At 37.6% G+C, this 25,055-nt stretch overlaps 2 protein-coding genes across 2 annotated transcripts in view; one reads left to right on the plus strand and one right to left on the minus strand.

Annotated features, from left to right (window-relative positions):
* Positions 1-7,956, plus strand: part of LOC134537107 (MFS-type efflux pump MSMEG_3705) — a 51,113-nt gene extending 43,157 nt beyond the window's left edge. The window contains exon 11 of the mRNA XM_063377396.1: positions 720-7,956. Within this exon, the coding sequence (XP_063233466.1) occupies positions 720-868 (149 nt within the window). The 3' untranslated portion in view covers positions 869-7,956. The remainder of the gene's footprint in view (positions 1-719) is intronic.
* Positions 7,957-8,152: 196 nt separating this feature from the next.
* LOC134537108 (receptor-type tyrosine-protein phosphatase H-like) lies at positions 8,153-23,068 on the minus strand. Its single transcript, XM_063377397.1, has 7 exons — positions 22,566-23,068; positions 21,601-21,680; positions 19,125-19,400; positions 14,812-15,087; positions 12,464-12,733; positions 10,787-11,068; positions 8,153-9,485 (listed from the first exon to the last, which is right to left on the minus strand). Exons 1-7 carry the CDS (start codon positions 22,685-22,687, stop codon positions 9,217-9,219), a joined length of 1,575 nt encoding a protein of 524 aa, XP_063233467.1. The 5' UTR covers positions 22,688-23,068; the 3' UTR covers positions 8,153-9,216.
* Positions 23,069-25,055: the final 1,987 nt, after the last annotated feature.

Genomic DNA, 25,055 nt, shown 5'->3' on the forward strand with positions numbered 1-25,055 from the left:
CCTTAAACACTCTTGCTGCGTTCTCGCTGGCTCAGTAATAATGTTATTTACATATGCACGTCTTTTGTTCCGATTTACGGAAACATCTATCTCTTCATGTTTCAAACATAGTAGGAAAACATTATTTAAATGATTTTTTCAACATAATATGTGGACGTACGTCATTGCTGGTCTAAACTGACTTAAACCAGTTATGGTGTACACTGAAAAAATTGTATTAAATCGTAGTATTAATATGAGGTAATACTCATATTTTATACAAATGACCCAATTTATGGTCCCATTTTAATGACTTATTCGTCAATATAACCACCAGAAACTTGTAATGTTAGGTATGTTTATAGCACTTATTTTTGGTAATGAAATTACACATATTATTTACTAGATTAAACGTAAAGTATTGCGTCTGTTTGCGAGTGAAAATTAAGACGAAATGTGTGCGGTTACAGATAAATATTTGAACTTTTTTTCAACAAATCTGTTACAATACAATAGAAACAAAATGTGATATATTAATTCTGTTACGTGATTTTCACCATTCCCTTAATAATAAGAAGCGAGTCTGTGTTCGGGATATGCTCATAAGGTGGAGATAATGTCACCTTGTCCTAATTTTATGTTTCCAAAATGAGTTACTTGTGATAAAACACATGCCGAACATTTCGTGTAAAAAACTGTTGTTTTTTTTTTTATTCTGGCATTTCGTGATTTATTTGCAGGCTCCGTCATGTTCCTCGGGACCGTGTTTCTGATGGACCCGGCGCCAGCGAGCAAAGAGAAGTCCGCCGAGACGGGATTCGACAACGCAGCTTTCTCCATGGAGAGGATAGCTAGCGGGCAGAATGTCGCCGAGAGGAGCAAGCACTGAGAACACGATGTTATGACATGCGCCAACACGTACCGACACGAACCGAACAGTTGCGAATTTCAACTGGAGTCTGTTCCTACATCGTGTCGTGAGGATGGGTCAGGAGAGGGGACAGGGGATGGCCAGGCATGTTGTTTGTCCTGCCGATGGTCTGCGCCTTGTCTGCTTTACACCCAAACAGCGGCTCAAGTGCAGTGTTTGTATGTGGAAACAGCCTTAAAGGTCTGTATTATATGGATGTGATACTGTTGTACGGGGCAAATCTAACTCATACTTATGAACCATGATCAGGCGTACCCTAGCAAAGTTTTAGGGTGTTTAGACTTGACGATGGTGAGATAAAATGTGACTATGTCCCAGCATGCCATAGCCGAAATTTTAACTTCATGGTCTAAGGATGTTAGCTTACGTGTTGATCAGAATGGACTTTTACCAATCGTAAAAAAATGAACAAATATGACGAATCAAAGTTACATTCCAATGAATTTCAAGATGTATTCGTTAAGAATCTATAATATCCAGTGGCGGACGCAGAAAGTATGAGGGGGTATATGAGGAGGCGGTTTCCTGGTGAAGGCAGAAAGTTATTTTTAATGGCAAGGCGAGCTGTTATGTCACCTGAAATCACAAACCACAAAGGCAGTTATGCATGTTGATAATGATAATGTAACTCACTAAACTGCTTGTTGTTGACGTAAGGTTTTTGAATACAAATTCTTATTTTATTTAATCCCCTTCCAAAATAAATTCCTGTATCCACCACTGAGACTATCAATATGTGGTCATTACTTATAGATGTTTATAAAAGTCCTTTTATCTTAGGTCTTAAAATGTTTTAAAAATGCCATTCTTTGATCACTTTATAAAGGTTGTTAATATAAGCAACGTGTACTTATTATCAGTTTTTTTTCTTTGGAACATCCCGTTTTCCAAATTAAACTTTCCGCTTCCTTTCACGGTAATATGTCTTAGGCTTTGTTCGCGTAGGCCTTACGTAATGTAACTTCTGAACTGAAATGTGCAGTGGATGTATATGAAAATTGTCGTGGGTACAGACATTACAAAGGTGGTAAATATTATGTACCACCCCAACGAATAAGTACAATGTCTATAGTTTTTTGAAAAAGTGTACATTAAATATAATTTATAAGCTTTCAATTAATTTTTCAGAAAAAAATATTATTATAAGAGTAGCAGGCCTACACAACTATTGTCCGTGGTCACTTAGCGAAGGCTACACTGTTTTAGGTCAACATTACAGATGCAATCTTAGGAGAATAATACATTAAATATGGCGTTTTCCAAGTCATCCGTAACAAAGGTGAACTCTTTGCATTCGAAATGGCTCGAAACTACAAGCCAAGAAATATATTTGTTCGGTTTTCAATCTAAATTCATTGTACCTATGTGTCTTCTGTTTTTGCTAGATAATATGCAATTTTGTTTGAGAATCGCATTACTTGGTTATGCAGAACCTAAGTCGGGATGCTACGTTATGAAATTCCGAATTCCCGCCCACTAGCCACTTCTGCCCCTTCCACTCCACACCCGAGCGGTTGGGGAAGGTCTAATGCACAACTTTACAAACTTCCACGGTTTAATACTCCAAATATTATTGTGATCTGAGCGTATTGCATAATTTTTAAGGTTTCGAAAGACTTCTATTTATCAGTGTAAAATTAAACGTTAAAAATATCACTAATCTAAACAATCCCCACCCCCCCCCCCCCGCCCCTACTCACTAATCCTCTTTCGATGACCCTGGGTGCAGGAGTTGCATTTACCCCATTAGAACGGGTTGGTTGCAGTGACTGTCGGCGGCTAGGACGCCCTGTTACTGTTTGGCTGCAGAAGTCGTGGAAGGTACAGCCTGTGCGATCAAAGCCTTTGATACTTCTCCGCTTGGCTGGCAACAAGCGAATAAGCACCTGAGTCAGGTCTGCTACGATGCAGCCTTGAAAACACTCTTTCTTGCTTGTACCATGTGAGACCTGTACATCACATCACTTACTTATTAAATTGTTATTGTGTTTTAAAAAAAAACTAGCATTCATAGTTTTTTTTTGTAACAAAAATCTCTCATCATGAACATAGCTTTCTAAAATTAAATTGTTAGATTTATATACCTGTTGTGAATTGTAAATTATTTTTAGTGATTAATAAAAAACTTTTAATACATTGGTGCAATTATATTAAAAGATGATGGCAGCAAAATAAATTATACAACATTTTAGCTCAAATCGCTATGCGAGTGTCCAAGCCCATCTTAAGACTGTGGTCGGCGTTTCCTGACTAAAGTTCTAGTCTTTCATGCATATTTAGATGTAATATTTTATGTGTCTGTCCTGTTATTTTAACGAAGTGTAATGTATTGTGTGTTTTATAAGCCACGATAGTGCTGTTAATTTTTCATTTGTTATGCAAAAATTAAACATCGAAGTACAGTTGACAATTTCTTCTGTGTGAAATTATGGTCAATTTTTGCATTTCTAATCATTTAATGCCAAAAAATTCTCGGTGTTTTACTGAAACAGGGTACCAAGCAGATATCATCTGTTATTAATGTAGCACTTTTTGAACTAGAATATTACAATTTTTTGTTTGGACATTACATATATTTGGTAAATCATGTGTCTCGCGCACTATTTCCTCAAATTTCAATTAAATGTTTTAGATCAACATTTACACGCATATTTAGATGTTTAAAAGTAAAAAATTAATAAAAACCTTTTTAAAGAATAAATTTTGTAAATATTTACATTGCCTTTGGATTGTTGCTTAACAATCTGTTAACTTGAGTTCACTAAAATTATTTCCTTCAAGATATAATAACATCTAACTATTAATGGGATTTTAAAAGAACGATTTTTCTTACACGGAAAATATCAAGTACAAACAACGGATTTAATCATTAAAAGTTTAGTTTGTATATACTTTTAGTTTATCCTCTCTGAATTTGCTTTCAATCAATTTTAGGTATTTTTTTAACATTGGATTGTGCTTGTACGTATTAGGTATGTGAAGATAAATGATTAAGTTATAAAAATATATTTATTTCCGGTGAAAGGTGATGGTTTTTCTGCAACTGATACCTTAGTTAAGTTAAATAAATTAAACAAAATTCTTCCTGTTTTGTGGTTTTAATCTTTGCCCAAGTTCATAAAAAATACACATTGAAATAACAAATAAATTATTCATTATTGATAATAAGGACAATTTATATATTTAAGCATTTTTATAATATATAAAAAGTGTGTCTTTTAAAAATTACAAATTAAGGATAAATAGTTAGAAATGCAGCTATTATTTTTAAACTTATCACAATTGTTTCTTAATTTATTTAAATTGATTATTGCTATTTCTGATTGTTGCATTTGAGAGAGGATGATAACGAACCGCGAAAATAATTTAAAATATGATTTTAAAAAATAAATTTGTTATGTTAAATCGGAAAATACGCAGCTTGTATAAATAATATCCATTAAATATATTACATATATGATTTCTGTGTTTTTCCCTTAAATTGTAAGCAAAAATGGGAACGCTATGATTATGAACTAATTTATTTTACCTTTTACTCTCTGTTTTAGAACGCAGATTACTAGAATATTAAACTATTGTGATATGTTTTACAATATGGCACTTTGAAATGTTTGTTTTAAGCTCTTAGTTACTTACATGTAAAACGAAGCACTGCAAACTGGTTAGAAATTTTCGTATGAGTTTATTATTATTTTTGTTTGTTTACTTTACTTCTAATGCAAAAGATGACGTGTATGTTTATAAGTTGTCTAATTCTGTAATAATATAATTAAATGTTTTTCAATATAATACATTTATTTTACTACTTCTTTCCAAGCAGATACCTTAGATTCGCTGTTAATATGGTCATAATGCCTCAAGTTCTTAGCTTATTGAAATAACACTTGTTTTGGGAACAAATTGAAATTGGCCAAATATTTATACTGTGGCATTGAATGAGACTGTAAAATGCTTTTGAGGCCAAAAAGTTAAACTTATGTACATATACAAAACAAAGTTTATGTCAAAGTTTAATGTCAATAATACAGTCTATTTAGGCAGAAATATACATTGCTTGAAGAATAAATATTACTAACAGTAGGTCAGGTTTTTGAAAAACCATAAAGTAACAACTGCTAGTGTTTGTATCCGTTAAAAAATATTGATAATTTTAAATGACACAGTTGTGATACCGCAACCAAATTCAGTTTCCGTTATGGGTCCCTAAATAATTTAAAATATGATCTAGATAGCTAATCATGAAAAAAATAATTATTAGATTCTTTCATTTATTTTTCATTTCATGATTGTTACATTCTTTCAGTGCATAAACTGAAACTTTTCTAATATATTTCAAATTAATAAATGAAATTGGGAAATCCGACTTAACTTGTCCATATGGAAATTGTATGTTTTTTTATGCCAATAACGATTTGAAGGAGAGAGAATGTTTTTTTTTTTTTTTTTTTTAACTCTAGTGTAGTATTTCAAAAGTTTATGCTTCTTATAAGAAGGATCAGCGGAAATACCCACTTAATTAATGTCACTTACGAAGGAACACATGATGATTGTTTATGAATAGTGAAAACCACATGAAGTTGTTTGTAAACACTTCTTACATAACAGCAGTGGAAGAATGACTATAATGACCATTCAGATGCCTATTAAAAACTGTAAAATTTAAGAAAAGTTGCATAACACTGACCATAAACTATTAAGACACTAATCGAGAGAATTCTAGTCATTACGTCGTAGCTTTGTGACCGGGTTAGAACCTTGTTCACGAATTTCCGGCTCTGCGTTTCCACGTCTGTTGGCGTGACCTTGGTTTACACTCTGTGAAGGACAGGCTAACGGAGATGAAGTGACGTAAGTAGTCGCTAATGACGTAACGTCAAGAACAGTTAGGCTGGGTTTATAAACTACGCAAGAAACGTACGGGAGAGAGATGAGTGTAGTCACCCACCACCATGGGCGCTTGTGCCCCTGGTTACAAAAACCAGAAGCGATTAAAATATGAAAGCGGACATAGCGTCCAAGTCCTGGGAAGAAAATTGTTTTCTACTGTTTGACGATTTGCAGTTGCAGGATTGGTGACTTCTGCGATTTTCGTGCTTCGTAAACGACTGTGATTTTTGGTGTTGGTTGCATGTTGCTTGACATGAATACCTAGCATCAATACGTGCCTGACCAAAGACTGGATGTACGTAATCACCAACTGGTCGTGTTAGCCTGACCACAAACTGGACGTGGCTGGTCAATCGACTGTAATGTAGAGAGGACCTGAAAACACATGCCAAGACATGTAAAGGACTTGCTTCGCACTCCATAACGTCTGAAATAATCGAGAAACACTAGTAGTTTGCTTGTTTTTGCATTAATATAAATTATGTAATAAATATTTTATTTGTAATTTATCAAGTATAAAACCAAGCACTGTAATCGATCGAGTCAATCATTAATATAACAAGTGATTTTTTTATAAATTTTTAAATTTTCCTCCAAATTTAATACTTCAAAATACTGATTTTTAAGATGGTGTCCAGGACGGTCGACAATTGGCGTATATCAAGGTAATAAATAATTACTGCACTCTAGCGGGGAAAAATTAAACTAACATGATGACAGCTTCCTATAGCAGACGGAAAGAAAATGGCGGATCTGAGATGGCCACCATGATGTCACACTGGCTAATGTAATATCTGCCTTGGCATTAGTGGTGGGAGTCAGTCTGCAGGTGACTTCCGTGGATGAAATATGCATCGCCATTTTTTTGCCTCCACTGGGTTCTAATCAAGGACTCTAAGACATGAGTTCCTTTTTTATTAAAATTGGGGTAAAATATTGTTTAAATATATTTTTTATAAATTTTGATTTTTTACAGTTTTTCTAGCATAATAAATACGGATTTTATAGATGGAGACCGTAAAAACAAATTGCAACATTATAAAATCCAATAAGGAAACTAACGAAAAGTATAACCAAGATGGCGACCGCAACGTAAAGTTCTAAGTTAGGGAGTGGGACGCTCGATGTAAATATGGCTGAATCAAAAAATACCACCGGGGTTAAGTTCAAGGTCAAAGGTCAAGTTCAAACCTAAATTCAAAAAGTCAAAGTTCAAGGTCATCCAAGATGGCGGCCGGTCATTGACCTGTTCTTTTCTCCACACCCTGAAGCCTGCGTTCGACGCTTCATCATCCTATTACTCGAAATTACTATTAAATGTCTCAATATATTGCTTACATACTGGGGATGGTAAGAAGACATCCCAAATAAAATGCATGCTCTTGAATAATGTGAAGTATGGATACCAGTCATTTTGGCACCAGGAACAAAAGCTTTTGATGCCAGGTAAGTATTAAAACCAAGCAAGATTGTGTGCAGAAAGCGAGATTTTTTGCTAAGGGTTCTTCAGGAAGAGTTCTGTTATTCCGATGCTAACAGTCTGGAGACAAGTTATCGCTAAAGCATCAGTGGCTGAATAGTTCACCAGTAACATAATTCATGTGGGATTTAATTAGACAATTAAAATACTTTGGTATAATCTCAATTATCTTTATATATATATATTTCTTGTGTGCGTGTGTATGTCACTGAACTCCTCCTAGACGGCTGGACCGATTTTGATGAAATTTTTTGTGTGAGTTCACGGGGATTCGAGGATGGTTTAAATTCACAATTGGATATTTTATCTCGATTCTGAGTTAAGAAAAACTAAAAAAAAAAAACACGCTTTAAAAGCAAAAAAACTAAGCATTGTTGATAATTAGCCTCCATGGCAACGGGCTTTTGCATTGTTGTTGCCTTCTGCGTAACCATGGGAAAGATTTTTGGTAAAGGCAGTGGCGTGCACAAGAGGAGGGGTATGTATAATGAGAAGATACAAAATGTCCAGCGTAGAAATACTTACCGCCATATCCATATCTCACAAAAAGTACATTTGGGCAGGACAATGTCTGTCGGGTCCGCTAGAAAGATATATAGAGAGATAGAGATATAAATAGAAAGATAGAGAGAGTTATAGAGATATACATAGAGAGATAGAGAATTAGAGAGATGAAGAGAGATGCTTAGTATACGTTTAAAAAATTACAAAAAAAAATTGAATGAGGCATTGCAACGCATGCCGGGCATTATCTAGTATATATATATATATATATATATATATATATATTTAATTGCGAGGAAATGTTAAAGCTAACGTTTTCCATTCAGTTTCTTTACAGTATGGGTTAACGATGACTAGAAGAATAAACAAAGTATGATGGAAAATATTTTTATTTTGTGAATATTTATTAAAAACTCTTACACCTTGCAAATTCTATAATATACTTCTAAAAAATACTTAAATCTAAAGATATAAGTCAAACCGACATCATTAATTAGTACACAAACTATTATATCTATTTAATTATAATACATAAAAAGAAATCACAGTTACCAAAAATATTGCATTGCCATGTGCATTAGATTACATAAATTTAAAAGTATTGCATGGCTCTTTGATTTAGCAGAAATAAAAACTGTCAAGTGGCCCCATAAAACTTTGCCTTCTTCACTGCGATGCATGTTATTTGATTTAAGAAACATTTTCCTAAATTGTAATTTAAGCTACATAAACCGACCAGTAGAAATTCATCAGTAAACATTTTTTTATTTCAGATGAAAGCTTCTTTAAAAAAATGTTGGGAGACTAAGAAGTTTTTCCGAAAGTGAGAGGAAGCACAGTATAAGCCCTGGCCTACAGAACTTCCAAATGGCTGAGATCAGTAATGATGTCACATTATAAGGAAATATGCCAAGTCTCTTCGCAACTGAGAGTCCATTTTCTTACTAGTGAAACAGTAAATTATTTCGTCCGAAGTAAAGTCAGTGGAAGTCAGAATTATACATGCACCAGCGTGGCATTATAAAGGTTAGTTTGAACTCCGAAATGACTAAGACCAGAAATCACCTAACATTATAAAGACTTAACGTCTATCCACAGTTTAGAGTCAATCTGCTTCCTGGTGAAGCAGTGAGGCATTTAGTACAAGGTGAAGAAAGCAGCTGTCAGTACGCCACAAGTACCAGCAAGGCACTAAACTAAACCTCGAGTGGCTAAGGTCAGTAATGAATTGACCTAGTAGGTATATTCACAGTTGGAAGTCCTAACCACTTCCTGGTGAGGCAGTGAGGCCTTCATTCTCACTTTATGTAATCAGCTCTCAGAGTGCAGTTTGCACTAGCGAGGCACTGTACTTTCCAAACACGGAGATCTCAAACTCATGTAGATCATGTAGTCCGTGGCCTCGTGGTGAAACAGTCGGGTGTAGAGTCCCACTTCAGAAGGCCACGTGCGCCAGAGCCCGGTCGGACGACGCGCCGCTGGGGCCCAGTGCGACCACGCTGTAGGTGAAGGTGTCGAGGCGGGGGTCTCCCTCTGCCAGGGCGAAGCTGGTGCTCGTGGTGTTGGCACAGTGGTGACTGCCAGCGCCGCCCCAGGCTCCCCAGCACACCTGGTAGGACACGGCGCAAGGGGGCGCCTCCCAGCGCAGCACCTTCGGGCCGGCGGGCAGCCGCTCCGTCCTCAGACCGGCGACTGGCTCGGGACCTGCCCGAAGCAGACACTGCCCTCACTCCTGGTCCGTTACCTCCCTGAGGGTTATGACGGTTAGCCATGTCATGCAGAACAGTTATACATAAAAAAAAGCAAACTTTAATATACGCACTAAGTTTTAAGGAATCTATTATTAGTAAATTGACTTCTCTCAGCTTGATTTTCCAGCAGCCCAGAAACCTGTTTCTATTCCATCTGCTTTAAAAGCATTTTGCAATATAGCTCTTTTATTTGTCCCTTAGTGTTATTTCAGATTTTTCTCAAAACATTTTCATGCTCAATTTATTGTTCGAGATAGCACCACTACCATTTTATTCAAAAAGTTTCCAAAGTTGACCAGGATGTAATTTTCTTAATACTGGACATAACTGCCCTGGCCAAGCTATATACAACTCTATTCAGACTGTGCGATAGAACTATAGTCTAGGGTTAGCTACAATACAAGATAGGACAACAAAACTTGATCACTGATCAACTACTAAGTCACGTGCACAAACACTCTGCTGAATAAAAAAGTGGCAATCGATTGCCAATCTATGCTATTTTTTGTCGATTCAGATGTAAATCATTTATGTGGTAGGCAGAGTAATCTATTGTAGCTGCATTCACTGTTAACATGAGGAACAAATCCTCATGAGGTTACTTATATCACCCACGAATATTTTAACATGAAAAATGACCACCATTATTCAAGTTATGTAAATTATTGATTATTGATACATGTATGAACTTATCACAATTTCCATTTCTTTTCTGCAGGTAAAACCCTTTCCCATTTCACAGCATGACTAACTATAGCACATACTGTGCAAGGACTAAACATTCTGCAGCTAATTAAAAAAACTCTGAAAAATTTTATTGTTAAAAGAATGGTTGCATTGTTAAAAACTGTCAACAAGTATTCATTAGCTTGTTAAATGCAGGCAACAATGGCTTTTAAAAAATATATATTCAGATGCATCCCTGTAACATTGCAGGAAGATTACATTTCAATGTTATAACATTACCGCTTTAACATGTATTTGAAACGTTGGGATGTTGGGTGCTGATGCATGTTGTAGTTGGACTCGGCTCGGCCCAGCACAGACCTGTCACTGCCCTGATGGACTCGGCTCGCCCCAGCACAGTACCTGTCACTGCCCTGATGGACTCGGCTCGGCCCAGCACAGACCTGTCACTGCCCTGATGGACTTGGCTCGGCCCAGCACAGACCTGTCACTGCCCTGATGGACTCGGCTCGCCCCAGCACAGTACCTGTCACTGCCCTGATGGACTCGGCTCGGCCCAGCACAGACCTGTCACTGCCCTGATGGACGCGGCGTCACCCAGGACCTTCTCGGCTCCCAGCACCGCCACCTTGACCGTGTACTCGGTGCACGGCTTCAGCTTGCCGATGACGTGGGACGGGTAGGGCGACAGCTTGCGGCGGGCGCAGCGCTCGTTGTCCACGCCGCTCTTGCGCCAGCACACCGAGTACCGCACGTGACAGAACCGCGTGTCGGCGGGCGCCACCCACCGCACCAGCACGCGGCGAGACGATGTCCACTCCACGCGCATGTCCGTCACCACGCCAGGCACTGAGGGCGGACAACATGCGCCCGAGCAGTGAGAGGAACGAACATGGCGCCGTCTAGTGTCAGCACTGACGAGGTTTCCTTTACATCTCGTCATCGACACTACTGATGGCTGCTGAGGAATTATGCCACAGCATCTCACTTGCAGGGTATTCTTCCAGCAGATGATGGATTTAAGTGTCGGGTATAAAAGTTCTTACTGGTTCTAAAGTAGAATTTGGTAAATGAATTAAACTGTGCATTAATTTTAATATATTTTATGTAAAACACAGTTTGCTATTTCCCCTAGCTGTGCGAACATAATTCCATCAGACAGAGTAGACACCAACAATTATGTACTCAAATGGTTAGCCTTGACACTATCGGTACACTTCAAGACTGTCATAATAGGGTCAGAGGTGAGCCGAGTACCATAGAACTGGTTTTGCAACACAGGCGGTACTGAAATGTCATGATACCTTGTAAACCTACAACAAGAATGTTCTGTAGTCAATTCTCTGATAATTTTGATCCATGTGTGGACAGTTTAGTTCGTTAAAAACATTTCTGCATCCCTGCCTTGAATTCTTAATGAACTTTCAAAACAATGACGTGAAAGTTTTTTATACTATTATTTTATCTTAAATATTTATTTATGATGGTAAATACAACACAAAATATCTGCTCTTGATTCATGTACTACTAGCATTCCTAAATATACAGCTCTCAGCCAAACGATTTGGTTTTATGTATATTTTTATTATTACACATCATACTATCTAGTATATTAATCTTTTATTTTTAACTTTCTTCAGTTGAATTGGTTTATTGCTTTTTCGGTGACTACCAGAAATTTGTGAAAGATACAATCTCTTCATTTTGATGTCACTGCATATTCCAACCAACCCATATTTGCCTTGTTTCTCTAAAGGTAAATATTCCACAGATGCTTTGGTTGTGAGAACGATCTGAGGTAAGAACAGTCGGAGGTAAGAACGGTTGGAGTTGAGAACGATTGGAGGTGAGAAAGGTGGTATTTGATAATGGTCGAAGGTGAACATGTATGAAGATGAAAATGGTTGGAGGTGAGAACTAATGGATGTGACAACAGTCAGCGTATACAATAGTCAGAGGTGAGAACTGTGGGAGCGAGAGTGATAGAAGGTGAGAATTACCAGAGGTGAGACCCTTCGGAGGTGAGAATGGATGGAGGTGAGACCAGTGGGAGTTGAGAATGGATGGAGGTGAGACCAGTGGGAGTTGTAAATGGTCGGAGATGAGACCAGTGGGAGTTGAGAATGGTCGGAGGTGAGACTCACCGAACGAGAGAACGGTTGGAGTAGAGAACAGTCTGAGTAGATATTTGGAGGTGAGAATGGTTGGATGATTAGAATGACTAGAGGTGAGGGTTATCCTTACAACTGGGGCGAGTGATGGCTCTCCGCCGCACGGCGTTGGACAACGTGCCGTGGGCTGACACGGCGTGCACCTGCACGAAGTAGTGCTTGCACGGCAGCAGGTCCGTCACCAGGTGTTCCGTGGTGTTGGCGGCGACCTTGGCGATGCCCGAGTCGTGCTCGACCCAGTAGTGGTCCACGCAGTCGCCTTCTGGAGACGGAGGCTGCCAGCGGATCCCGATGGAGTTTGAGCTCACCGTCGTTATCGTCATGTCCCGGACATCCCCTGCGCCTGTGAGGCATCAACCCAAACGTAATTTAGAACTTAATGTTTAATGGCGTATGTGTATTTCGTTTACAGATTGACGGACAGTGGAAACGATACGCCCTTCAGATGAAGATAGTTTATGCAGCTTTGTAATGATTGTAATGAGTATTCTTTGGTTTTGGAAAATAATTATACTGATTAAAAAAACTAGGTTGCTGTGTAGCTGGTACTGTTTCCCTGCGTTCAATAATATTTTTTTTGTCCAACCACGACCAAAATAAGTGTGCAACTCCGCTTACGCAGGTGCGTAAACAGTGCCAGCGGCACTATATGTCCAAATGTCAGTACCGACATAGGTTGATTTAATGTTTCTGTTTGTAACAGAGTGTTTTGGCAAATTTGTGAACTTTAGTTTTGTGCCATACTGTGCCATCATGTCACTTAAAAGGACGGTGTGGATACAGGAGCTTCCGAAGGCGAATGCAGTTGTTAACCGACTTGAAAATCGGGGACTTCGACCCAGAACCAGTGACGATAGACCAACTCTGTCAGCTAACTCGTAAGTGTGCGACTAAGACTGATAGTCAAGTAGATCGCTCAAGTAGTGTAGAATGTCAGGCCAGTAGTTCGAGACCATATGTGGCGGAATATTTACTTTATCCGTTATTTAATAATTTGCCTATCTTAGCAGACTCACAACTGTAAAATGTTTAGGAGTTCGTAGATAAAGTAAGATAAACTTGAGATCTCAAAGTAGTCTCATGTATAGATCTCAATAGAATTTTAATTTTTCATGTACGGAACGAGCTAAGTGAAATGTTGGCAGGAAGCTCGTTGTTACGATCGTAATTTGTCCGCTGCAACTTTCTCGTTTGGGCTCGCAAACTGGACTTTGGAGCCGGCGTCTGGTGGCAGGCCACTCGCTTCTCTCCCCGCGCCACGCGGCTGGCCTCGTTTCACTCGAGGAGATCGTTCCATTACAAGTTTGATTTGAAGATATGCCTGACATGATTGCTGTAACTTATTAATAGCCTGTGTTTACAGGAAGTTAATGTTTAATAGTTGTCCAATAATAAACTCAGTAAATTTGTCTTGGTGGGCTCTTAAAGGTATTTGTAATACCAAACAATAATTAAAATGTAATTTAAATTTGTTCAGCGCCCCTTAACGCAGTGTTTTTCCATCCCGTACATGTTTTTTTGTTGTAAATACTGCTTTTAAAAGTCTTAATTATTATCTGAAAAAATTGTATCAATGTTTGTTTTACTTCAAAGGTATATGTATGTAAAACTAATATGCATATGTATTTAAAACTGTGTATGTAAAACTATATGTATAGATATAACTGTAAATATGTAAATGACATGTTCCATAGCCTTATGGTTTCTACCAAAAGAAGGCTCAATGGAACACAAATAAATAAATAAATAAATAACTTTGCCACATGCTCCAATCTCTGCTTAGATGATCAACTACATAGTCTGACACACAGAACCTGAAACTACTAAAGCACAAATGTGCTTTCTGTTGTCAATTTGGTTTCTTCTGGTCATAGTATATAATTTTTTCATTCTTAGTTCTAATGTTTTTAAAGGTGGATTTAAATATTATGAGCACTACTCCAAGTTTAATTTTAATCGTGAATCGCCTATAAAAATTAAAAGGGAAACCCAAAGATAAGTTTTTGATTTTGCAGACAACCTGTTTTAACCGAAGTGTGGAAAAATTAATACTACTTTGCGGGTAGTACCTTAATGTGGCAAACATTAATCCGAAAGCCAATTGTATCAATGTCATTGACTGGTAGCCTATAAGTATAAACAAAATGTGCCCCGGCCATACATAGGTATTATTTAACTTGAAGTATACAAGTTGTAAACGAATCACTTGAAAATCGTTTCAGTGCTATCCATCTTAATAGAATTGCTAAGTTCAAATTTATGGCAACACACATAATATTCATTCAATAATTTGTAAATGTTCAAACAGATTTACGGGTAGATGAAAGATGTAAAGACCAGTAAATGTTTTACGTTTCTCACACCGAGGAAGTAGAGAGGACCACGACCGGGAGTATCCAGTCAGCGGTGAGACACTTGTACCTGTGAACTGGGCAAGGCTCCGGTAGCTGGAGTTGACACTGTCCAGCACCGAGGTCCAGAACCTGAAAGTGTAGTTGGAGCACAGCTGAAGCCGGCCAGTTTCCAGCGCCTCGTAGCCCCTCTTCCTCTTGCAGGTCTCCGCCGAGCCATTGGCTGACCAGCACGCGGTGTAGTGGGAGAAGCACGTCTCTTGGGACGACCCTGTCTCGTTGAAGGTCACCACCACCCGGTTGGGCTGCACCAGCAGCATCTTCGGCTCCGCGACCAGAGGCACATCTGCGACAACACGAACACTTACTTTTCGAGCTACCTTGACTGTCGAGGTCGCTCTGCATTGCAATGGACATCTTTAGAGTTGACTCATTTGCTCATCCCAGAACACTAGACAGCTGTAAACGCGAAAAATATTTTTGTGGCTACTGTATGTACCCGGAATGAACTACTTCAAAATTCCCTTTAGACCTATCATTGGTCGAGCTATGAACTTTTTTCTCATACTAAAACATAATATGCCTTTATTTTTGAAGACTAGTTAGTAAATCCTTATCCTTTCTCCTAGGCGACTTTTGAACTTTCATTGGCCAACATCCAATTTGGTTGCGACGAATGCTTTATTGTTGACCTTGAGACAGTTCTATGTAATACATGAGAATTTGACCTAGTGAAAACGAGGAGATGGTTGAGAATATTAGGTTACACTGCAAATTTTGTTGGGTTTTTTTCAGTGATGCTGAAACATATTTCCTGGAAATGATATTTGTTCATTTAATCTAAAAAAAAACTACAAATATTTTCGCAACATTTCAAGCACTACCTGTTCATAAGACTATACTTATAATGGCCTAACCTGCGAAGATAGAAATTTTATGTGATTACAAACCTCAGTTACAGTTATACTTCATTTTGTTTATTTTTAAGTGTTTTACAGGCTTAATTCAATACTAAGCCATTTTTTTCTGAAAAGTGAAAATAAAACAATTTAATTTTAAAGAAGTATTGTTGTTTTAAGAACTTATGCTCATGTCATGCAACATAAAAATAATTTTAGGGCACAGAATGTATACAGTAAATAAAAAAGTAATAATTAATATTATAACTAAAAAAGCAAATGTGAGGAAAATTTACACTCGCGATCAATTATATAACTTTGTAACAAGCGACCAATGAAGGGTATAAAAAATAAATTATTCAAGTATTTGCTTACCTCTCGGGCTCAGGTTTAGCCGTGGTATTATTATTGTGCGTGGTTGCAGATGTGATAATATGTGTAAATTATTATTGTACCATGTTTTAGTATTGTTTATAGTTGATTAGATTTATAAAATGTTGTATCACAAACATTTTCTTCGTCTCCTGGTAACGTCTGTCGCGAGCCGCTGATGTTGCAGGAAAGAGATCTAAGCTTGGTCATTTAAAGGAAGTTTATGTCAGAAGGTGGCGGTCTTCTGGCCACGGGAGCCCCGGTCAAAATGCTGGGCAGCGTGTTCTGTAATTGGGCAGGTCTTGAACGCAGCCTGGCAGCCGGGGGAGGGGGGGGGGGGGGGGGAGAAAAATATCAGCCTAGTGTCGGCACACAGGAAAGCGAAACTATCACCCGCCTGATCTCATATCAATGCCTTATTCACTTTTATATCTTAATCGAGACTTTATTTAATTATTTTTCCCTCAAACTGACACAGTATTGGTTAAATAAATGTGTATTTTAACGTCGTTTTCAAAGTTCTGTTTGGTTGTTATTTTTTTTTGTTCGAGACGCAGCAGTAGCGTACCCACGAGGAGGGTCATGTACAATGAGAAGTGCGAGAGTGTCATGTTGTAGCAAAGCATAAGTGCATAAACTAGTAATACAAATAAACCAGCAGCCATGGACCGGTAAGTTATCCCGGAATCTTACCAGGGAACTTCTGTCATTACAACCTATACTACATGGTTCAAGTGCTCTTGAGTCAGAGAGCTTTTTAACTTTACATAAATTAATTTTGAGATAAAAAAAAGTTACAAAGCTCACTGAGGCAAATATAATTATTTAGCAGTTATTTGGTACTGCTAAAAATTGATTCATAGCCATAATTTCTTACTTGTAATCATGGTTACAGTTACGTCAAATTTAACTGATTTAGGTTCACGCTGTAGGTTCACAATTGTAATGTAATCATGAATTGTGTAACAAACATGGCGACCAGAAACCTTCAAAGAGTCTTGCAGTTTAATGTCTCTCTTCTTTATTATCATTCCCCTCCCCCTCGCCAACATCGAGCACTCGTCGCGGGTTGCACGGTTCCTGGGAAGACTCGCCGCGGTTGGCGTCTGCGCGCGGGTCTCGTTGTGCGTCCTGACGAGACGTGACGAGACGTGACGAGACGTGACGAGACGTGACGAGACGTGACGAGACGTGATGAGACGTGATGAGCCGCGGGCAATGGACGCCTCCGGGAACACCGCGGCCGAGTCACCCTCGCCCTCGGTCACACGCGTCAGCCGACTGCTTCAGTGTCTTTTCGTCAACCCCAGCAGATCTCTAGCATATGTTTCGTCTCAAATCTACCCAGCGTATGTTTATTATTAATTATCCCGCAGGGAATGACTCGTAGGTTAGTCATAAACATAACGATTCATATCTTATACATTCACGGGGAAGGGGCAACAATGGGGAGTATTCCTCCCCCCCCCCCCCTCCCTCGAAGACATGAAATATATATGGGAAATTTCGGTTAAGGCAGTATGTTATTTTGAGGGAACGAATGTGAGCTGTTACAACACCTGGAATCACAAACCACAAAGGCAATGATGCATGTAACGTAACTGACTAAACACTTTTTTGGCTTTCACTACATGAGTTTAACATTTCTTAATTATTAAATTAAAGTTTTTGTTATATTCATCAGTTTGAGCATTACGAATAACTATGCTTACAATTACTGAAAAGTCTTATATCTCAGAAAGTTTATTTCTAATCGAAAAATGGTGAAAAATTTTCTTTTTTTGGAAATCTAAGTTTCCGTCACTGGGAATCTTTTTATGGTATTTTAAATATTGTACTTATGCCCTTTCGAAAATCTTTGTTTTTATTTTTGGAGTGAAATTTCTTTGCTGGTGGGGCTACAATTTTCGAGCATAACGAAAATTCTGATCGCATGAGGGGAATAGTAAGGTATGTGGTGGGGTAATCGGTAGTTGTGGAGACGACAGGGGAGGGGTATAAATGACGCAGCATACTTGCACACTTTCATGCTTGCACACTTACATGCTTTCACAATTGCACACTTACATAATTGCATAGTTGCACACTTGCATACTTTCACACTTAAATACTTGCATACTTTTACACTTGTAAACTTTCGCAATAGCACAATTGAGCGCTAGCATACTAGCATATATTTTTTTATCTGCAACCTCAGCCAAAGAAAATAATTTTTCCTACGCCTAATTATATAATAAGCAAGAAGTTTCACTTGTGTTACATGTAGACTCCACGCATGCATATTACTTTTAAAAATGGTTATATTTTAAGTTTAAAATTTTAATCAAAATCCGTTGATATATTTTTATTTTATGTGTGTATATGTGCGTGTGTGTTTGTATGCCCGACAGGTATTTTTAGTACATTTACTTTTTGAAGTTAAGCCCTTTAGAATTTTTATATTATAAATTTATTTTGTGGTCACTTTATTACGGTCAATAACATAGTCCTAAGGTGCCTTACAGCTAACTATATTCATAACTAATAAAAACCCTCATATTTCAGAATGTGTAGCTCTAAACGAAAAACATAGAATTTTTAAATATTTTTTTTTCCTTTTTTGTAAATGTAAGTTTGCATCAATGGAATCTTTAGATGATTTTTTGAATTTTGTACTTACGCCCTTTCAAAATTCATTATTTTTTAATTTTTAAATATGCTTATCTTTGAAGATTATAATTTTATTTTTAAAAATGATGGTATTTTTGTCTTTTATGTATATAATATATGATTTTGGGCCCGAAAATAAAATGGCAAATTTACTTCTTTTTAAAAATTCCCTTTTGAATTTTTATATTATTTTCTTCTTCAGTGGTCACATAATTTTTTGCTACTAAAATGATCGGTTAGTAGCACAGACATACTTTGTATATATGCATATATATATTTGGCACAATATTAAAAGAAATAACATTTTCAATTAAATTTTCTTATATAAAAAAATTAAGTGTATATTTAATTATACATTTTTTTTCAACGGGTGCCTTAGGCAACTTACAACCTCATAGTTCCAGGCAGCTCGCAAGACTTTTGGTCCATGCTGTAGTTTATACTGCAGCAAGGAAAGACTCACCCGTTGCCGGCAACCCCGGCATGAAGAACAAGATGGCCGCTGCCTGACCCAGGGTGCCGACGGCAGCCACGGATATGTTGTGCCAGCGGCAGGGGAGCAGTCCTTCGAGTTGCAGGCTTCTGGAGGACATCGGGACCACGGAGCAGTGGGGCGCCGGCCCAACGAGGCCCGCGCACACCCGCCAACCAGCTTCGGCGCACGCGGCCGGGGCCTTGGGCGCGCTCCACGAGACCAGCCCCTCGGCTGTCACCTGCAGGCGGCTCACCCTGGCGCCATCTGCACAATGGCGTATTTCTCACATGCCACTTCATTGTCTTCACACTACTTTTAATTAGGAGACTTTTCCTGTCAAGACATTCCTTTAGCAATCCTGCACTTTTCGTTGTGTCACAAATTTCTTTCCAGATATTTACCAAAGACTTTTTCCGAGCTGAAAATCATTAGAAAACATTCGTGGCTTTAAACGTTGTTAAATAATGTTAAGTAAATTTTTGTTGAGAAAGTTTGCGATGTACCTAAAAATTCAAGAGTACTCTGGAGATGAATTGACTGGAAAACCACTGAAACGATGGTAAAATTAAATAGTCAACACGGAATGTAAGTCTAAGTCTTGAAGCTCGGCTTCAAAGGTCATGTTAGATTATTTAATTTTTAGGACACTTATTTGAATTCGATGTTCCACTATATAAGCATCGCATTATGTATTGTAGCATGTTCTGTTGCCAAATTTATGCTGCATATTAAAAACTACCAGTAACTATCTAATGCATGCATCGCTTCGACAGTTTATAACCAGAAACTGTTCATTATACACGCGGCTCCCACAAACAAAACAAAAAGAAATCAGCTTTAGTACCTTGTACTGCCTAAATTTTACATATCACTTAAATTAAATTTTTATTTACCAGAATTTCTTACTAAGTTAGATGTATATACACATTACTTATTACAGGCTCAGTTCAGTTTACTAACTTTACAATACTAAAATAATCTAACTTAAAAGTATAACCTTAATTAAACTAATAATAACTGAAATATATGTAACAAATGTATGATAAAATATTTATATACTATTAATTAAAAGTAATAAATAAAAAGAATATTATCTAGTTACTCAAATACAATTACAGGCCAATGCGCACTGTTAACCAGGGCCACAATTTTAAAGGACCTACAAAATTGATCAACAATGTAATTGTGAGTGTTCCTAAAGCTAGTGACGAGGCTGGCCAGCCTCCCGCAGCAGGGGTGCGATGCAGGTAGCGTCAGACACTGCCCTCCCTCCCCTTCTCTCGAGGGTTACCAGAGCGTCGAGTGCGTGAAGTGGCATTACTAGGACGCCATTGTTCTCGGAGCAACGAATTTTAAGTCGGGAATTCTGATGACAAGACACTTCTAAGGGCTACGAGACCTTCCCAGAGTGGGGCTTGGCGGTAAGGGTGCAAATCTGTAAGTTTCTCAAGGAAGGCGGGGGGGGGGGTGAATTAACTGGAGGTAGCGCGCGGCCTGGATTTGCGAGCGTGGGGTTAACCGTCAAAAGTTATCTCTGGATAGGATGCTTGTACGATGTATACTGCCCATATGCTTGCCTATATACATGCAATAACCAGTAAACTTTAAAATATACTGAAAGTTTTTCCATAAAACATAGTTTTTTACGTGTACATTTATCAACCCCGTTTCACAGTTAGTATTTAGCAAGTGCAAGCGGCCCTCTCATAATTCCAGGGGCACGGACCTCCCTCCCAACCGAGGGAGGCACGCAGTGAGAGACGAGCAGTAGGGGAGCCACTGTGGAGCAGAGCTGCAGAGGGAAGAGTTAATGAAACACATATTATAATTGTTTTAATATAAATTATAATATAAACATTTTCTAGTTCATAAAACTGCAAACAATTAATAGGGGTATATTTTCCATGCCTGTATCCTCACGTTTAACAATAGCATCTTTAGCATCTAAATATAGGACGAGAATGAGATGGAATGAAAATTATGTGACCCTGCCTAAAACAAGACCCAACTATGCCACTGGTACACATATTATCACGTCGATTTAAATAAAAGTGGTGGCCTGGAAAATCGGGGCATTAATCGGATGTCAGCTTGAACTTCAAACAGGTGTATGACCGTGCTACTTTTTAAACGAATACAACCCCCTGATGTAAGTAGACAGGTTCGAACTGCGGTCCGCGTCGTTCAAGCGTGGAGTGTGATTCAATCGCACGGCACCAGGACGACTTGAAGGAAGCGTATATACAAAAGGAAATATTTTTTCGGCATTCAAAAATATGTTACAGGTTAGAATTGCACATCTGCACAACATACATTAACGAGCCTGAAACAATTTCCGTTTACAGATTATTGCATTGCCAAAGAACCACTCCGACACGATTGCATCAAAGAAAAAGCTACACTTTTTTTGGTTGATATGGCTTAACCAAAAATATAACTTAAAAATTATAAACTTTGAACTCACATTTGCACTTGCTTCCAGCCAAATTAGTTGCAGCGCAAGATAGAAGTATCACCAACGTTGTGAATAAGTATGCTGGCATTCTGAAACATGAAAAAATTCCTCTTACAAAACTTTGGTATGTAATTTTAACAGAGACCTAAAATTTTTGTAGGTTTAACCAATAAGGTAAAAAGCTATAGAGTTGTGTTTAATTTTTGCCATATTAATAATTAAAGTGAAAATCATAATCACCCCAACCCCCTTTGCTATATGTATAGCGAACTATATTTTTGATTATAGTTAAATTTAACTATTATTTTTTGCTGATATATTGTCAAAATCTTTGTTTAAAAATACTTACATTATTCTTAGAGTGTTATTTTTAAGCTGTAAAACAAACTTATGATTTGCTAGTTTTGCTAAACAATCGCAGACAAGAGTGACTATGACTTTAAGAATGACCAGGGACATACCTACAGGCGGCCGCTACCCCCAACCCTACCTAATATTTAAACCACATTTGATCCCCACATTTACATTAAATAACATAAATACTTTTCTACAAGAAAAAAAACACTGTACAAGACGGTTTTTGATAATGAAATAGGTTTTCGGTAGTGTATACCTGGTAATTATTTGTTCATTATTGCAAACTTTTGCTATAGAAATATTCATAATGTATCATTCACTACATCAGCTGGTATATAACCGGGCCATGCCGACTTGGCATATGTGGTTCCGCACTGCTACACCTGTTATTGACTCTGCCGGTCCGTTCCTAACAAGTTGCCGTTCAACTATGGAGCCCGGTTCGCAAAATGTCTGGCCCGCTCTATATAATGCATGTCTAGTAAATGTTTCGTACAATCTAGAGGTTAGTAACTTCCGTTACTTTTTTTTAAAATTATCAGTTTTACATACAGATTTGACTAGCAGCCTAGGCGAGTCGCAGGTACAGGAACTCTGTTCAGAGGTATCGCACTCACCTCTCGACGCCTGGAGATTGCCACTGACGCGCGCAGGAGGACCGGAGGCTGTGAATGGAGCTCGCTGCCCACACTCGGCACAGAGGAGACCGCGACGCGCGCGTCATCGTCTCGTCACCCATCACGAGGAGGGGGGGGGGGGGTTAGAGAGGCCAATTGATGACCCGCGGTGCGGGACGAGGTGGGCGGTGACCTCTCATCACCGGGTGACCCGCAGAGACTCGTCATCCGTCAGCTCGAGGCTCCATCTCACACGCTATGCTAGTCTTTTTCTGAACTCTCACCGCTATAACTCCCTTGTATTTGTGGTTCTGTCACAAATATTTTCAACAAATGTTCGCCAAATGTAATACAATGCTTGTAAAAAAATAGCAAAAAAAATTACCAACACTTGACAACATTTATCATCCCTTATGCAATTGAGGTATCACGTTATGAATTCAGCCATAGCCCTTAAATAAAAGCAATAATGAGAAATTGAAAAATCATCATAGCGAGAAATATTCTTCCTTGAGTCATGTGACTATATGGTGGTAATTGCTTAATTAATGTTTTAATATCCATTGTAAATTAATCTTTGCAATTCTGAATACTATCTCTATGAATTTAAGTAATTTTTTTAACTTATTTGATTTTCAATTTTTTTTACAGGCAATAGAAAGTAATCTTTGTAATTTTCTAAATTTTGTATTAATATTACAAATAAATTAAATAATATAAAGGTATAATATTCTTCACAAAGGCCTCTTTTAATTAAAAATGAACTGTGCATTACGTTTTAATAATACGTTTGTAGATTTGTTGGAAATTTGCAACAAGAACTTTGATTGGCTGAGGAGTTTTAAGTGGAATTGTAGGCACATATTTAGGCTAATCTACTTCATAGACTGTTTCCTTTAACAGTGAGTTCAAGTTACAAGTCGGAGAGGAAGACAGCTCATCGAGGAAGTTCACTACCGCAGTCCAGTTTTGCGTTGGTCCAGTGTATTCGTTGCAGCGCCATAAAAACCATAACAATCGCTGCAGTGACGTGAGCCAATCAGTGTGACGTAGGGAAACAGACGAATAGGTGATTTTTTTTAAAATTCCAGTTTGGAATGTAAAATTCGACTACACGGTATGTACAAGTGTTAAACATTATTGTCAGTTTAATGACTTGTGTAGTCTGCATTTGGTTAAGCTTATTTATGATTTTAACATTTATCTTTAATAGTTTCTGCATCCACGCGAATATAATTTTTGTGTTAATTTTGACATACCCGGAGGTGAAGCTGAAAAGTAGTCTACATTAATTACTTACAGTGAACAATTACAGGTTTTTTAAAATAAGCTATTTTAGCTTTGATGATAAAGTAATTTGAAATTTTGATTAAATAGGCGTAGTATTTTATTGTTCCAACGTATATTACATTTGCTTTGAATATACGATATTTCGTTGAACTGATTATAGTAATTCTTATAATTATATATGTCATTGAGACATATTCATGCAGAAGCTATAGCCAATTGGACACTACTTTGAGTAGTATATTTTGTGTAAATTAGTGAACTAAGTGTTAAAGTTTCTTCGATTTTAAAATTTTTAATAGTTTTTGTTTAGTGATAATTTATGTGTAAAGGTAGTGAGGTGTTTTGGATAAACTATTCGGAATGAGTGAATTTCAATAGTATTTTCAGTTCAAGTATGGTGATACTGTTAAATTCTAATAATTAGTTTGAATAATTAAATTTGTACATATTTTGAACTTAAACGATTCCAGAATAACTTACTTCAAATGTATGAAATCACAAAGCTTTTATAGTTATATAGATGTTACAACTAAATAATGTAAATTATACATTTATTAAAAAATATTTGTTCTCGACAAACTTTTAGGTCGAATTACTTCATTGAAAATATGGAGAGAAAAAATATAATCATGGATTTAGTACAATCATAGTTAAGATTTTAAGTCTCACATTCTTGATACATACACATACAAATAAATATAATAGAATAAATTATTCCTCAACATGGAGAGTGAGACCAGGCATTTAACGTGTTGACACCATGACACCATGTTTCAGTTATTCTCCCTCCCATTTAAATGTAATAATATTTTTTTAATGAAACCTCAATATCACTATTTGGGGGTCATGGCCAAGCGATTAGAGCCATCAAAGTAAAAAAAAATATGTCAGCGCAAGGCTTTGTAAGATGCAGTTGCTGGCACAGGTGCAATTGCCATTCGTCAACGGTGATAAGTAGGCACAGTACATATGGAAATTCGGGGAACTAAGAAACCGCCCTGACCACCTTTAAGGAGCCCGCCGAGTCAGGAGTGTATTTGTTAGTGAGGAGAGATGATAAGTGCGACGCTCGCTGGTGTTTATAGCGAAGTATCGTCTTTAAGCATAAGGCTATGAACTGATGCACAGTCTTTTCTTAGTGTGTAGAGCAACTATGAAATTTTAGTGGTGACCATAACCTTATATGGCGAAGAAATTGAG

Source organism: Bacillus rossius, chromosome 11 (genome assembly GCF_032445375.1).
Source record: "Bacillus rossius redtenbacheri isolate Brsri chromosome 11, Brsri_v3, whole genome shotgun sequence".
Lineage (NCBI taxonomy): Eukaryota > Metazoa > Arthropoda > Insecta > Phasmatodea > Bacillidae > Bacillus > Bacillus rossius.

Bases quoted from the DNA above. Each gene is read 5' to 3' on its own strand.
- LOC134537108 (XM_063377397.1), bottom strand. From the start codon at position 22,687: ATGGGTGACGAGACGATGACGCGCGCGTCGCGGTCTCCTCTGTGCCGA. The intron at 21,681-22,565 runs GTGAGTGCGATA...TTCATGTTTCAG, and splicing joins CAATCTCCAGGCGTCGAGAG to AATGCCAGCATACTTATTCA. The intron at 19,401-21,600 runs GTGAGTTCAAAG...GCCATTGTGCAG, and splicing joins GGCTGGAAGCAAGTGCAAAT to ATGGCGCCAGGGTGAGCCGC.